Source organism: Manis pentadactyla, chromosome 12 (assembly GCF_030020395.1).
Source record: "Manis pentadactyla isolate mManPen7 chromosome 12, mManPen7.hap1, whole genome shotgun sequence".
Classification (NCBI taxonomy): Eukaryota; Metazoa; Chordata; class Mammalia; order Pholidota; family Manidae; genus Manis; species Manis pentadactyla.
This window is the reverse complement of record NC_080030.1, coordinates 74,048,635-74,063,930: the sequence shown is the minus strand read 5'-3', so window position 1 is coordinate 74,063,930 and position 15,296 is coordinate 74,048,635. Positions and strand designations below refer to the sequence as shown.

Here is a 15,296-nt window from a genome sequence, read left to right as displayed (position 1 = left end):
GCTTGTGCTCATTCCGGGTTCAGGAACTCACCACACGCAAGAGAACAGTCTGTGTATCTCTGCACACATAGTTGCACATAGCATGGACATTGGAGAAAATGAGAAAGGTGGGCAGTGTACATAAATAGTTGTGGCATTCCCACTATCAGAGACAAGTTGCCAAAGGATAATGCAAACTTGCACACATGATTTGTGGGAGGTCTTCAGAGGGGTTCAGATTAACTGTTCTGAGTGGGGCACGGGCATCATGGTCTTGTTAATTATTTTTCCAAGATACACAATTGATTCTAATTTGCAACCAACACTGAAAGTCATTACTTAGACCTTTATGGGAGTATGCAGTTTTAAACTTACCTTAGTTCTGTCAAACTTCTTTCCCCAGGGTTTCAAAGAACTGTGGCTATTGCAGACTCAAATTACAACTGGTTTTATGGTCCAGAAAGCCAGTTAGTGTTCCTGGATAAATTTGTTATGCGTAACGGCAGTGGTAATTGGCTGGCTGACCAAATCAGAAGGAACCGTGTGATGGAAGGTCCAGGGACACCATCCAAAGGGCAGCGCTGGTGTACTCTTCACACAGAATTTCTCTGGTATGACACATTGGGCTGGCTTTAAAAAGAAACTGTATCCAGAGGTACAGTGTGCTTGTTTTTTGCATTAAAAAAATAAAAACTAATCTAAAGCACTTTTTAATCCTTTCTTTATGCCACCTAAGTGCTTGCAGCTTCAGTTCATATCACAGTATTTAAAACTCTGGTAGAAACATTTCCTTACATTTAAGATCTAATTACTGTTTGCAGATTTTGGTTTTCTTATAGTGATGTCCTAGGTTCACACTATTTCATAGATAAGCATATTTTGGTTTTCATCATTTTTGAAATCGTGTCAAGAGAAAACCCACAAAATTTAGACTATGTTATTCTGATAATCACAAAGAATAAGGTATAAAAGTATTTTGTTTTGTTCTGCTAAATGGAGCATTATAACCTAATAACAAAGCTGTTACTAAATTTTCAAAACTATTTAAAAATATTTGACAGTATTTGGCACTTTCACTTTGATAATAAAAGAACCATGTAATTTTTTTGCCTTAATCTTTTAAGCTCAGAAGGAGAAGCCAGGGTCTCCTTTTGAAAGTACTGCCAAGCATGTTGTTGGCATCCAATAAATTAAAATTACAGGGAACTAGTTAGTCATTAATGCCTGATGTCTTTTCTACCTATTAAAATTTGTATTCAACTCCAAAATAAGCTCCTATGGTTTGATTTCTTCTTTTCATTATTTTTTAAAAATTTAAACAATTATAAGGGGGTTTAAATTTAACCTTGTTTAAAATTTTAATTTGTTTAAATTTAAACAATTAGTAAAGGGGTAACTGTATAATTTAACCAGCATTTTTAAAACTAGTTTCACAAATTAACTAAATTAACTAAATATATGCATATGCAACCATTTTTGACTCCTTGTTAGGGGTCTGAAGTAATTATTTACTAGTGTTTTCACTTACCCATAAATAAGCAACCAAGAGAGTTCTATAAAGCTGACTATAGGAGTCAGATTAATGCTAAATCTAACTTGGTTCAAAATCTGCCTAAAGGAATATGCAAACTGACCAAAAACTGAGAGAAGTACAGCCAATTCATCTTGTATCTGAATTTGTTAAATCACAATAATTAAGGCAGCATTATTATAGTAGGCCTAAGCAATTCCTGATGTCCTGACACAAACTCTAGAACAACAAATGAAGTAGGCAAAATCAAATACCGATAAGATTAACTCTACCATAGGTTATGGCGAAGGTATTTAAGAGCTAATTACACAGGGCTGCTTTTCTTCCTATCAGCAGGAAAGCATAACCCGTCAAGTTATTTCAAATCATCAAAGACAGTTATGTTTATTATTATTTTGAGGGCTTTTCTGAATCAAAAACCTGTGTTCTTAATCACTGTGGAAGTTTAATGTTAATTGCTACATTACTTTGAAAATAAATGTTTATCATAAATAAAAATAAGAGGCCATTTGTTGTCCAAAATGCATGACAGCATTTGCAGATTAAAACAAAGCCTTTGGATCTGGACTTGGCAGTGGTAGCCACATTAATCCATCAGTATTAATACTTTCCTGAATCTCATGCATTTATATTTCTAGATGTAGTATTGGCAGTAAATTTTATCTAATTCGTGGAGTTCAACTCTCTTTAAATTAATATTTTTAGAGTTTAAAAAGTATCTACCAAACTTTGAATAATATTACTTGTTGAAAATAACTTCATTACAACTAAAGGCTTTTGTTAGAGTCCAGATCCTAACAGGAGTTTCCTTAGAATAGGAGCCCCTGAACTAGAACGTTAGATGAAATGCTTCATTCTGTGAGCCCTGTTGTTTGGATGGCAGCTCTGAAGTTGTTAATGTAATGATTAGCCCCAGCAATTACTTCAGGGTAAAACCCAAGGATTACAGGGTGTATAAGATGCACTCCTGTCCCATTCCCCAGGGCATGCTGATTATCGGCTGGTGTTTCCAGAAATGTCCCTCATACAGTCTGCATGGCCAGTGCTCTGGGCAGCATTTGAGCATTGCTTCCTCCAGCCACATTACCATGTGCCATCACAGTTCTGATGTATTACTTTACATCCATCATAAAACCATTTAATTTTTAAAAATTAATCCTTCCAGGTATGATGCCAGCTTGAGATCTGTTCCTCCTCCAGATTTTGGCACACCTACATTGCATTATTTTGAAGACTGGGGTGTTGTGACTTATGGAAGTGCACTGCCTATAGAAATCAATAGATCTTTTCTCTCCTTCAAGTCAGGAAAACTTGGGGGACGTGCAATATATGACATTGTCCACAGAAACAAATACAAAGACTGGATCAAAGGATGGAGAAATTTTAATGCAGGGCATGAACATCCTGATCAAAACTCATTTACTTTTGCTCCCAATGGTGTGCCTTTCATTACTGAGGCTCTCTATGGGCCAAAGTATACCTTCTTCAACAATGTTTTGATGTTTTCCCCAGCTGTTTCAAAGAGCTGCTTTTCTCCCTGGGAGGGTCAGGTCACAGAAGACTGCTCATCAAAATGGTCTAAATACAAGCACGACCTGGCAGCTAGCTGTCAGGGGAGAGTGGTTGCAGCAGTGGAGAAAAATGGAGTGGTTTTCATCCGAGGAGAAGGTGTGGGAGCTTATAACCCACAGCTCCATCTGAAGAACGTTCAGAGGAATCTGATCCTCCTGCATCCACAGCTTCTCCTCCTTGTGGACCAGATACACCTGGGGGAGGAGAGCCCCTTGGAGACAGCAGCAAGCTTCTTCCACAATGTGGATGTTCCTTTTGAGGAGACAGTGGTAGACGGGGTCCATGGGGCTTTCATCAGGCAGCGAGATGGTCTCTACAAAATGTACTGGATGGATGATACTGGTTACAGTGAAAAAGCAACCTTTGCTTCAGTGACATACCCTCGGGGTTATCCCTACAATGGGACAAACTATGTGAATGTCACCATGCACCTCCGAAGTCCCATCACTAGGACAGCTTACCTCTTCATAGGGCCATCTGTAGATGTTCAGAGCTTCAGCATCCATGGTGACTCCCAGCAACTGGATGTGTTCATTGCCACCAGTGAGCACGCCTATGCCACTTACCTTTGGACAGCAGAGGCCATGGGACAGTCCGCCTTTGCACAGGTCATTGCAGATCATCAGAAAATTCTGTTCGACCAGAGTTCAGCCATCAAGAGCACTACTGTCCCTGAGGTGGAGGACTATAGTGCTATTGTGGGACAGAACCTGCAGCATTTTAAACCAGTGTTCCAGCTGCTGGAGAAGCAGATCCTGTCCCGAGTCCGGAACACAGCTAGTTTCAGGAAGACCGCTGAGCGCCTGCTGAGGTTTTCAGATAAGAGACAGACTGAGGAGGCCATCGACCGGATTTTTGCCATATCACAGCAACAGCAGCACAGCAAGTCGAAGAGAAGCCGACGGCCAGGGAAGCACTACAAGTTTGTGGACGCTGTCCCTGATATTTTTGCACAGATTGAAGTCAATGAAAAAAAGATTAGACAGAAAGCCCAGATTTTGGCACAGAAAGAACTGCCCATCGATGAAGATGAGGAAATGAAAGACCTTTTAGATTTTGCAGATGTAACATATGAGAAACACAAAAATGGTGGCATGATGAAAGGCCAGTTTGGACAGGTGCGGATGGTGACAACTACTCACAGAGCCCCGTCACTGTCTGCTTCGTACACCAGACTCTTCCTGATTCTGAACATTGCTATTTTCTTTGTCATGCTGGCAATGCAACTGACTTATTTCCAGAGGGCCCAAAGCCTACATGGCCAAAGATGTCTTTATGCAGTCCTTCTAATAGATGGCTGTATTTTATTGTGGTTGTACTCTTCTTGTTCCCAGTCACAGTGTTAGCACTGGCGCTATAAATTACTTGATCATTTTGTAGTCCCAAGAGTCTGTGCAAAACAAAAAAAATTAATTGCCTTTGTTTGTTAATTGGATTTTTTCCCCTCAGATTCATTTTAACAAATTAAGGGGAAGATATTTTCACACAAGAAAGCAGAGACGTGGAAATCAGAATTGGAACAAAGAATTTATCAAAGAAATAAGAGCAGTTCAGTTGTCCCATGGTATTTCTGGAAATGTTTGACTTGGCTAATTTAGCAGTCCTTATAATATCACACTTAGAAGAAACAAAAAATCTGATTTTAAGTAATGTTTTTAATAGAAACAAAAAGATTTACGTATAATTGGGTTTTATTATTATTAATTTAATGCCATTAGCAGTTTACAGATACTATCTTATGTAAATGACTGAAGCACACAATTCTGAGAAATAAAGAAATTTTTAAAAATGGTGTGGTCATGTTGAAAAACAAAAATGGCAAAGTCTTGGTATGGTGGCATCAACTTTCCTGAAAAGTAGTTCATTAGTTAAATGAGAAACAGGATCTATGATGGCAAAAAATCATTAAAAGTTTAAAATTTATTTCCAGTAGAAAACATATATCAGTGAGTGAGTATTTCCTTGATGATGTTGTTGTCTGCACACACATAATGTAGCTATTGGTTGTTCAATAAATTAGTTACAGATAATTTAATTCTCTCTTTTCCTTATATGGAAAACGGTTGTAGACTTAATGACTAAACTACAGAACAAAATATTTTATATCCTGAATATCAATTTCAAAACCAAAGAAGATGGGGAGATGCTGAAATTTGGATATGATTCTTACATTTTTTAATAGAAATTTTTCTTTTAAGTTTATTTTGCTAAATAAACATAATAATTGTGATTTCTCTATGGTGTCTTTCTTCTTTTGTTCCATTACATTCAACATGCATGCAACAATTTTGAAATCATTGAAGAGAAATGTCTATCTGTATATGTGTTAATTTAACTTTTGAAGTGGTATTTGCCTTAAAAACTTCTCTGCTTATTTACCTTTTTGTTGTTTGAACATACTTTAAATGTTTAAAACAAAAAGCTAACTTCTGATATTCAAGGAATATCAAACTTAAAAACATAAAATTACCACTGTTGTTTTCGATCAAGTCCTCAGGTGGTAACAGCAGCCCAGAGTACTGGAAACATGTTCCCAAGTTTATACTTCAGCATAAGAAAATAACATACTGGAAAGGAACTTAAGAGTAAAGTATCTAACATTTAGCATATTTGAGTTTTATGTATTTCTCCCTTGAAAACAGAATATATGTTTGGCTGAAATTTTAAGTAAAGATGCACTCACTGATTTATGGAAATAATGTGATGATTTCCTTTTACTTGGCCTTTTTGTTCGTGGCAGTACCCGTATATAACAGAAAACAAGCACAGGCAGAAACTCTTATGAGCTCCTTTTTCCAGTTCCAATTTTGAACCTTAGATAAAGAAAACAGAAGTATGACTTTCAGCTGTGCTTTCACTGGTTACAGTTGGAATCCAGAAAAAGACTTCTGAGGAAGTTTTTTTTTTTCTTTCATGGAAAAAGTCTCTAGGGAGGATGTCATTACATACTGTTTAAAAGAATAATGTTTTCAAAAGAATAATGCTTCCGTTTTTCCTGCATGGATGCTGTTACTGGGATTTAAACTTGCTTTATGTGACAGATTCTCTGTTTACTTAACCTTATTTGACATTCTTCTCTTCTACCCTTTCCTATTCAAAAGAATGAGAAATGATCAGAAGCAAATTTTGAAAAAAAAAGGAAAATTGCTGTTTGAGGCTTCCAAGCAAACCTAATCTCAGAACCAAAAACTCAGGCATACTTTCTAGAAGAGATGAAAAGTGCAAGTGCCAAATCCAGTGTTACTGTTGTTTGCATTAGTTTAGGGCAGACAATAAATTAGTTGCCATAGAATGACCCAGTCTAACACAGTAGTTCATTTTTAAAAATATGGTAATGATGTATCTTTAAAACAAAATTAACTAAATGTTTTTGTTTCCTTCTAATGGACCTCATTTATTTCACTTTAAAATAAGTTCCACAGGCAGAGATTTAAGTGGTTAAGAAAATAGAAAAGACTGCGGAAACAAATCACTTCTCTTTATAATGAGACATGTTTTATATCAGGAAAAGTGCATATTTGAAGAAAAGTATGGAATTGTGTATTCTTCAGAAAACCAAGCAATGTTAAATATCTCTTATAACTGAGTAATCAATTATGGGATCTGCTTCAGTGCTGTGCACTGTGACTAGAGTGTTTCAAGTTCATTGGATAATATGTGAGCTGTTGTTCACAGGACTGGCAGGACTTTTCATCCCAGCCTTAAAGAAGATTTGGGATTTAGCACACAGCTTGTTTGTGCAGTGGAAGCAACATATTCCATGGTTGGCACCTGATTACCTTATAAAGTAGCCACAATGATGGATAGAGACCTGTCATCTGCTGAGAACATTTTTGAGATCATTGTTATAATTGTTAATAAAGTCAGGTGGAAGACCATATTTTGGAACTTTTAATAATTAAAATATATCACCTAGAATATTGAATTAATTCTTCCACAAATATTTTAGTCATAATTTAAGGAAGTACTAAATATGCTAAGGTTATTAGTAAGTAGTTACAATATATGCTCACTGGAAAATATGGGTTTTTAAAAAATTTACATTATGATTATTATTTTTTAAAAATTCTTGATAGTTCACAAACCACTGACAAAGGAATGAAAAATTTCTCCAAAATTTTAAAAGAAAGCAAGTTACGAAATGTATTTGTAAGTTAAAAAATTTATGTTTTTCCTTGGAAATATAAAAACAATACTAAAATGGGTACGGTCAGGGTAGGAGGGCCATGCAATTTATTCTAAACTAGGCACTTTTGAGAGTTAAAGGAAATGCAAATAACAGATATAAACCAAAACTCTTCTAGGAAAACTGTGACCCATGGTTGTTTATGTCACAGATTAACTTAGGAAATGAAAGGGGCTAGGGAAGTGTATGAAAGTCTAACATGAAGTTTAATGCTTAAAAATGAACTTGAGGTTATCTGATCAAGCCTCCAAAATCTGCAGATGAGGAAGCAGGCAAAGGGGTCTATCCTCTCTCTCTCCCCCAGCGCTGTGCTTATTTCGTTTCTATTGGCAAAGTCCTTTGGCTTGATTCTTTCCTCTTTAGGTTTATACTGAGAAGAAGTCAGCTTCTGCAGCTTATTTGGCTTTATTGGTAAAGATAACATGTTTTTCCAGCAATGTTTCAGCTAGATATTTGCTTTATGTTACATAATGTCAATGAAGTACCGACAAGTTTTCAGGAAATGAGAGATTCCACTATATAGTCTACATATTTAACTTTGGTCATCTGTTTTAATAGACAGATTAAAACTCTGTTAAAAAAGACATGTAGTCATCATGTGAAGAGTAAATCTGTAGTGGAGGGGAAGATTTAATAATGTAGGTAACTATTGAACAGACATGTTGCACACTTAAAACTAGCATAAGATTGTATATCAACTATATTTCAATTAAAAGTGAAGTTGCATTATGACTTGTTCTTTTTCTTGGTTGTACAGTTTCTGGGTTTTTTTCTTTTTTTGTTTTGTTTTTTCGGTGTAAGTTATATCATTTACTTTTGAAAAGCAAAATAGTACCAGAAGGCTTATATTTCTAAAAATCTCCTGCCTGCTCCCTTCTTTCACCTGATTCGTTGCTTCCTAGAAGTAATCAATTTCTGGCTGTCTTAGATGTGGCATCCAGTGTGTCCTTGTTTGTGATAAGGTCTGAAACTCCCTGCTCCTGAAGAAGATCCAGCTCTCCTCTGTGTCCCCTTTCCTCATGCCTGTTTCATCTGCCCCAGCCTTCTGGCAAAGCTACTGTGACTTTGACCGAGTCAGTGCTCAGTACTTTGTAAGGGTGACTGGCATGTCAGCCACATAGAGCGCTGTCTTTCTTACTTCCCTATACAACTGTGGTTTCCCAAGAGTTAATGGTTATTTCTTTTTCACATTTGTTTAGTTGTCAAGCAGTCTCATTTCATCCCCAAACATTCCAATTTAAGTATGAATCTCCCCACTCCCTGTTCAATCACATCTGTAACCTGGCAGTTTGTTTTTCTCTTTGGGCCAACCCTCCTTGCTTGTCAGTTATCCTCAGATTTCATTTCTCCATCACTGAGAATTCTCTGTGCCTCTTTTCTGTGTCAATCTTTTCCTGAATCCCATGCTTTCCTTTTTCTTCATTAATGTGTCATTTTGATAAAGCATATCCTCCCCGAGATTCCTGAGAAAGAATGTATGGGGAGTAAATATTTTGCCCCCTTCCATGTCTGAAAAAAACGTTTATTCTCTCCTTCACTTGATTACTTAGCCAACAAAGCTAGGTTGGAAATAATTTTTCCTCAGAATTGTGGAGATATGGCTCCCAGATCTTCCAATTTCTGGTGTTGCCATTGAGAGTTCTGTTAACTAGTTTTCTCTCAGACAGAGCAATTTTAACAAGAAAGAAAATATCCTATCTTCTCCCTGGTTAGTTTGGTGGCAGGATGCTAGAAAAAGTAGCTTAATAGACCTAACTGCTTTTGTTCTCAGAATAAAGAGCAATGAGGCTAGAGGTCTCATTGTTTGGTAAGTACACACTCACTTATCCTCTGACAAAGAAGGGCACCTCCACTCTCAGCTGTGCTATCTTGAAACTGGAGCCCTCCTCTCACTGCTGGGCAGTCAAAGCCTCATATTCTGATGCAGTCTGAGCACAGGCTGGCTGTGCACCACACAGGTGCATCCCCACTTTCAGAGGCACCTGCTAATTCCCGAGCCTCCTTGTGGTTCTACCCCAATACTGTACCTTAATAAACTTAGGAAATTGTCCAAAACTTTCTGCCATTTTTATTTTCAGCATGCCTGTTTCAGAGTCTTCACCTACATCAGTGTATCTGGAGCATAGGGTGAATAGTGGAGGATGGTGGAAAATGAGGCTGGAAAGGTAGATGGGGGTGAAAGGGATGTCCCTTTTCTCCCCATCCATTTAATTTTTTTTTTTTAATAATTATTTTTTATTGAAGGGTAGTTGATGCACAGTATTACATTACATTAGTTTCAAGTGTACAACACGGTGGTAGAACATTTATATACATAATTCTAGGTTCCAGCTATCACCCTACCAGGCTGTTACAATATCTTGACTATATTCCTTATGCTATACATTACATCCCGGTTACTTATTTATTTTACCATTGGAAGTCTGTCCTTTTTTTTTTTTTTTTTTTTTTGTGAGGGCATCTCTCATATTTATTGATCAAATGGTTGTTAACAACAATAAAATTCTGTATAGGGGTGTCAGTGCTCAATGCACAATCATTAATCCACCCCAAGCCTAATTTTCGTCAGTCTCCAATCTTCTGAGGCATAACAAACAAGTTCTTACATGTAGAACAAATTCTTACATAATGAATAAGTTACATAGTGAACCGTACAAGGGCAGTCATCACAGAAACTTTCGGTTTTGCTCCTACGTTATGAACTATAAACAGTCAGTTCAAATATGAATACTCATCCCATCCATTTAATTTTAAAAAAATAGTTTCAGCTATGTGAGCAATCTGATTAACTCCAACAGTTGGAGGACCCTCTAAGTGGGGAAAGTAAAAGTGATTCTCCTTCTGCATGGCTCTAGAAATTGGTTCCTGGGAAGTCTGTCATGGAGGGTCATGGTGATTTCACTGGGGAGTCCCCAGCAAACACTCATGGTTTGGGATGGGTCCTTGAGGTTTTGGTTTAACAGATTTTCTTAAGGCAAGAACTTCTAAAAACATTTCAGTCATCCCAGCACTTTCCAAATTAAGCAATGAAAAGTGATTTTGGTACATATTTAGGAATTATTTTCTGAACAAAACCGTTTTCAGTGGCTTAGGCACTTTCTTTTTCTTTCAAAGAAATAGTAATGACAGGACACTGGAAATACCATTCTGTGTGAAGGGAACATGCTTCCAGTTTTTCCTAATTTTGACTTTTCAATGTTTATTGTTTACCACTTTTTAATATTTATGTTTACCAGGATAAGAGACAGTAAAATAAAAGAAATTCCCATCGGTTGTCAGATAATCTTGATTTCTTAGCTTTTCACCCACTAAGGAATTTGTTTTACTGACTGAAGGATGGATCCATGCCATTTATTGGAGTTCTAAGGAGAATTCTTGGAGCACTATATATATTTAAAGTTTGAAAGGAGAATGTGATTAATTTGAAAGATAATTTCACAGAATGTTTTATCAAAGTTGAAATAGAAATTGCAATAACAGTTTAAAACATCATTACTGAATGCTACTGCCCTTCTGTAGCTCCCACTTAAGAAGACACAGAGATAATAAAAATCGCTCCTCTATCTGCTTTCCTCACTAGACTGTGAGGAAAGCAGAGATTCCCTGAGGGCAGAAATTGTGTCTTTTGTTCACTGTATGTCCACAGTTCTTACCTAGTACTGGAACATACATGGTCCTCTAAAAATACTTGACACACTGACTGAATGAACATGTGCAAGGGGCACAGACAACTGATCCTGGAAGACATCAGTACACAGAGCCCCAGACCTTACAGTGAGCTCGGTGATGCCACTGACCTCCCACATAGCTGTGGATTTTGACTCTGAGAGATAATCCAACTAGATCCTGGAGCTGTTTCAACATTGTCACCTCTGGGCTATGTGGTGGCCCTATAATTCAATCTCCAGAACAGGGTACACGAGAGACAGATGCTAACAAGGTGCTCATGCAGCTGCTCAATGGCCGTTACACGTGCGGTGGTCCTGAGTGGGATAGAAAGCCCAGATGCCAAAGTACAACTGCAAATAGCACACCATTTGTGGGGGATGTTATAAACCTCTAGTGATCAACAGACTGTGGCTAAGCTTCAGCACTGCCCATAAGAACACCTCTTGAGTTCACGAAATTGTGTAATACAGCAAGGCCTCACCAGCTCAGCAACTCCCTAGACAACATAGGACAATGTAGTGTGAATGTGGGCAGAAGGTTGGTTATTCAGCAGACTTTGCAGCCACACCCACACACATGGAGAGTCACACCGTGGCACCCTGGAGTACACGGCCTCCTGAGAAAGGCTGGCAAGGGGAGTATCTCATGTAAGTTACTGCATATTTTCTCTACTGCTAAATAGATTTTATGTGTTGCCTGGTGGGTGTTTTAAGAGCCTTACAGATGATGAGAGGACCTTTATGAATTCACTGCTGAGGAGAGGTCATTTTTTTATTTTAAAAAAATGTTTAGATCCATGGGAAGAAGCAGGGAATGAAAGAGTATCTTTTAAGTTTTTTGCTTTTTAAATAGAATATGAAGAGCCCACATGCTAGGCTCATAATGTGCTAAAATTCATGAAAACATTACCTAGTTCATATTTATTTTACATCATTATTATGTTAGACCGTTTTGTATAGCAATGATAATAATAACTATCTTACTGAGGCCTATAGAACAAGAACTTTGTAGGCATCTGCACACGGATTCCAGAAGGACATACAGAAGATACAAGCTACAGCTTCATCTTATAAATTAGGAAGCTTGGCTCACAGAGGTTAAGAAATGTGGCCAAAAACACACAGCCAGTAATTATGGGTACATGAAGGTCAAAATAAGACAATGTTTTAATATTTACTTTTAATTATTTGGAATGCTCAAAATTCCACATTATAATCATTGAACTATTAATATAATCATTTAAAGTGTATGACCATAATAATATCAAAACTACTAAAGTCCCACTGCCAATTTTTTACCTTTAATCTTGTGAAACTGCAAGAGCTAGGTTTGTTTTTTTTTGTCAAAGTAGATTTTTAAAAAATAAGACAGACTAAACGATATCTCCATATTTTAGAAATTGCTACTATTTATCATAGTTTAGGATCCTGCAGCATGGCTTACAGAGAGCATAAGATATACCACCAGTGCAAAATCAGACTTCTGCTTTTCGTTTCTAGTCTCACCTTAAACCCAAACTGTGAGTCACTTTGAGTCCTTTAAAATAGAAGAGCTTCATAAACACAAAACAAGTTATTTACTAATTTTTTTGTATCTATCTGTTAATTTAGAATTACTCTCTGGACTTTGCCCTTAGTCTTAAATTGGTGTGGTTTTTCAGGTGGTTGAAATGAATGAAGTCATTGTAAAACTACAATGCTTTCAATTGGCTGGCTAATATTTTACATAAAATAAACATACTTTATTACCCTCTCCTAAGTAAGACAAAGATTTATCTGAAATAATTAACATGTATGGAGATATACAGGAGGCTATAAAATGTTCCACAATACATGCATGTTTCATACAGCCAATCCCTTGTCATTCATATTGCTTTTTAAGCCCCAGCATTGTATGAAAGGACAAAATGGAACTACAGTTTTTGTTTTCTTGTTTTGTCAGGTTTTAAACATTTTTTTGTTTTTCACTTTTCATTGAATTTTGTCACTTCTTGGCTGAATGTATTTTTGGAGGTCATACCTGTTTCTCTCTAGATCTAGAATTGTTTATCAGAAAATCTTACAATAGAAAGGGACCCTGAAGATCATCTAGTCCAACCCTCCCATTTTACAGTTGAGGAAATACCTTGCTTGGCTTTTCTTCACTTTAGAGCAGGTGAGGGCATTGCCAAAGCTAAACTCAATGTTGCCTGCTTTGACGTTCCCACTGTAAGTTGGACCAAACCTAGGTTGGGGAATAAACAAACAGGGTACAAAATAAATTTATGTTCCCACCAGTCTGGCTGTTGGATTGTTCTCCTGCAATCTAATTTCAAGTAAATTGTGGACTTAAATGATTGAATTATGTTGACTTATTTCACTGAGTAAAGACAGTTAATATTTTGTTCACTGAACATCTGATTCTTTCTTTGGTCCTCTGTTAGATGAGCAAGCCAAGTGTTAATGCACATACAGCACAGTAGCCTGCTACGGTGGTGAAGTAGCGCCCTCTAGCAGATTTCTGAGTCACCACTGTTAAAAAATCTTCCAAAATGTAACTGAAACTAAAATGTTCTACTGTCCTGGGTTGTTTATATTACCTCACTTTAATTCTAACAAAAATTGTATGACATCAGTTGAGACAGCTTTGTGAGGAGATAAAGCTAATATGCAATGCAGTGAGGAGAGAAGAGAGCTGTGGACAGGGAATGACTGACTTTACTGAGGGGTGCAATGGCAAATAAGAAGAGGTCCTGACCCTCTGGAAGCCCCCAGATTAGTAGGTGAAACAGAACTCTGGAAAGCAATGCTGCGTTAGAATCAAGATGCACAGGAAATGGAGCGGTCCCACACATGACTCTTGAGGTGGCTGCTGGACATACAGGGGGAAATACCTGCTAGACAGTTAGAAATGCCCACATAGAATTTAGGAAAGGAAGGGGTAGAGATGATTTGGAAAGCATAATGTGCAGTTTGTTGTCAAAGCCATGGGAAAGGAGAATAATCATAACTGAGGACACGTTTTGAACATGTACTAAGTGCCAGGCTCTATTCTAAGAATGTTATATGTATCAACTCACTTAATCTTCCCAATAACCCAATGATGCAAGCAGTATGACTATTTTCCTCTTACAGATGAGAGAACTGAGGCACAAAGAGGTCAATTAGCTTGCCCAAGGTCACACATCTTCAGTGAAGATGATTCAGGAAGTGTATGTAGAAAGGACTGAACTCTGGTGGTACCAATATTAATGGTTGAAATGAGCAGAAAACTGGGAAGGAAACTTAGATGAACAGTCATCAAATTAGGAGGAGAGCCAAGAGAGTGTCATTAATAGCCAAACTTAAATTAATAAAGTAAGTGCAGGTCCTGGCACTACTGGAGGAGGCCAGGTAGAGTCAGGCTCTGAGTCTAGGTGACAACAGACCTATTCTGGCTTGGCTCATTGCTTTCAGGAAAGTAAGCTAAACCTCTTTAAGGAATCTCATGATAAAACAGAGAAACAGTTATTTTCATTTGGTTGCTGTCTATGGCTAATGTAAAAAGAAAAATCCCACCCTTAAGTGATTCAGTTATGTGTATAGGAAAATGGTGGAGAAATGGGGCAGGTAATAGGGAAGATGAGCACTACGTACCAGACAGGTCCACTGGGCAAACAAGCTGAGTTGGGCAGCAGCAGGGCAGGAGGAAGCTGGGAGGGAGAGCCCCCGCTCTGTCATGGCCTGCAGCTCCACCATTCCCCACCATGGCTTCGTGACTATGATGAAAGTGGGTGGGAGTGGCTGTGCAGGTGGCCCTTCGGCTACACCTGAAACCTGCCCAATGGGCCTACCATCTCCCTGGTGTAGTCCTGTTCCTCTCTAGGTAGACTTACCTACTGTTTGTCATAAGGTGGACAATTTAAGAGGCCTTATATTATTGGAGGTGGGTAGAATGCTCAGATAGGCATGACCTCTGGAGAAGGGCTCAAGTTCTGAGCTGAATAAAGCAGGCCCAGTGTTGACTTTGTAAGTAAAAGAGGAGAAAATCCACCCATCCATTCATCCATCCATTCATTGATTGATTCACTTTTTATTCCCACAGATATTTATTGAACACCTATAATAATGTCCTGGGCACTATGCTAAGATCTGTGTAACCAAAAAGGAGTCAAATCAAGCATGATCTTTGTCTTCATGAAACATATAATTGAAGGGATATTGAATAAAAGATTCTAAAGTTCTCTAATATGGGAAGGAAAGAAATATGAGGTAAAAGAGATTAAGGGGTTCATGGGGAAATTTAGAAAGACTGGTTACAGAACATGTGGTAGAGATTTCCCACGTTCACCCATGTCCAGTTTCTCTTCCTTTAAGGCATGTGAGAGGACCATACTTCCTC

General features: G+C 37.7%; 1 protein-coding gene across 9 annotated transcripts in view; it reads left to right on the top strand.

Annotated features, from left to right (window-relative positions):
* The window catches only part of DSE (dermatan sulfate epimerase), a 95,106-nt gene that overhangs the window by 63,940 nt on the left and 15,870 nt on the right, over positions 1 to 15,296 (top strand). For 7 of the 9 annotated variants that reach the window (XM_036893538.2, XM_036893536.2, XM_036893534.2 and 4 more), the window contains 2 exons: positions 383 to 590; positions 2,676 to 5,312. The exons of 1 other annotated variant lie outside the window; for it this stretch is intronic. In XM_036893538.2, the coding sequence (XP_036749433.2) occupies positions 383 to 590; positions 2,676 to 4,428 (1,961 nt within the window). In that variant the 3' untranslated portion in view covers positions 4,429 to 5,312. Of the gene's footprint in view, positions 1 to 382; positions 591 to 2,675; positions 5,313 to 15,296 lie in introns of those variants that run through there. One more of the 9 variants, XM_036893541.2, reaches the window with a different exon arrangement.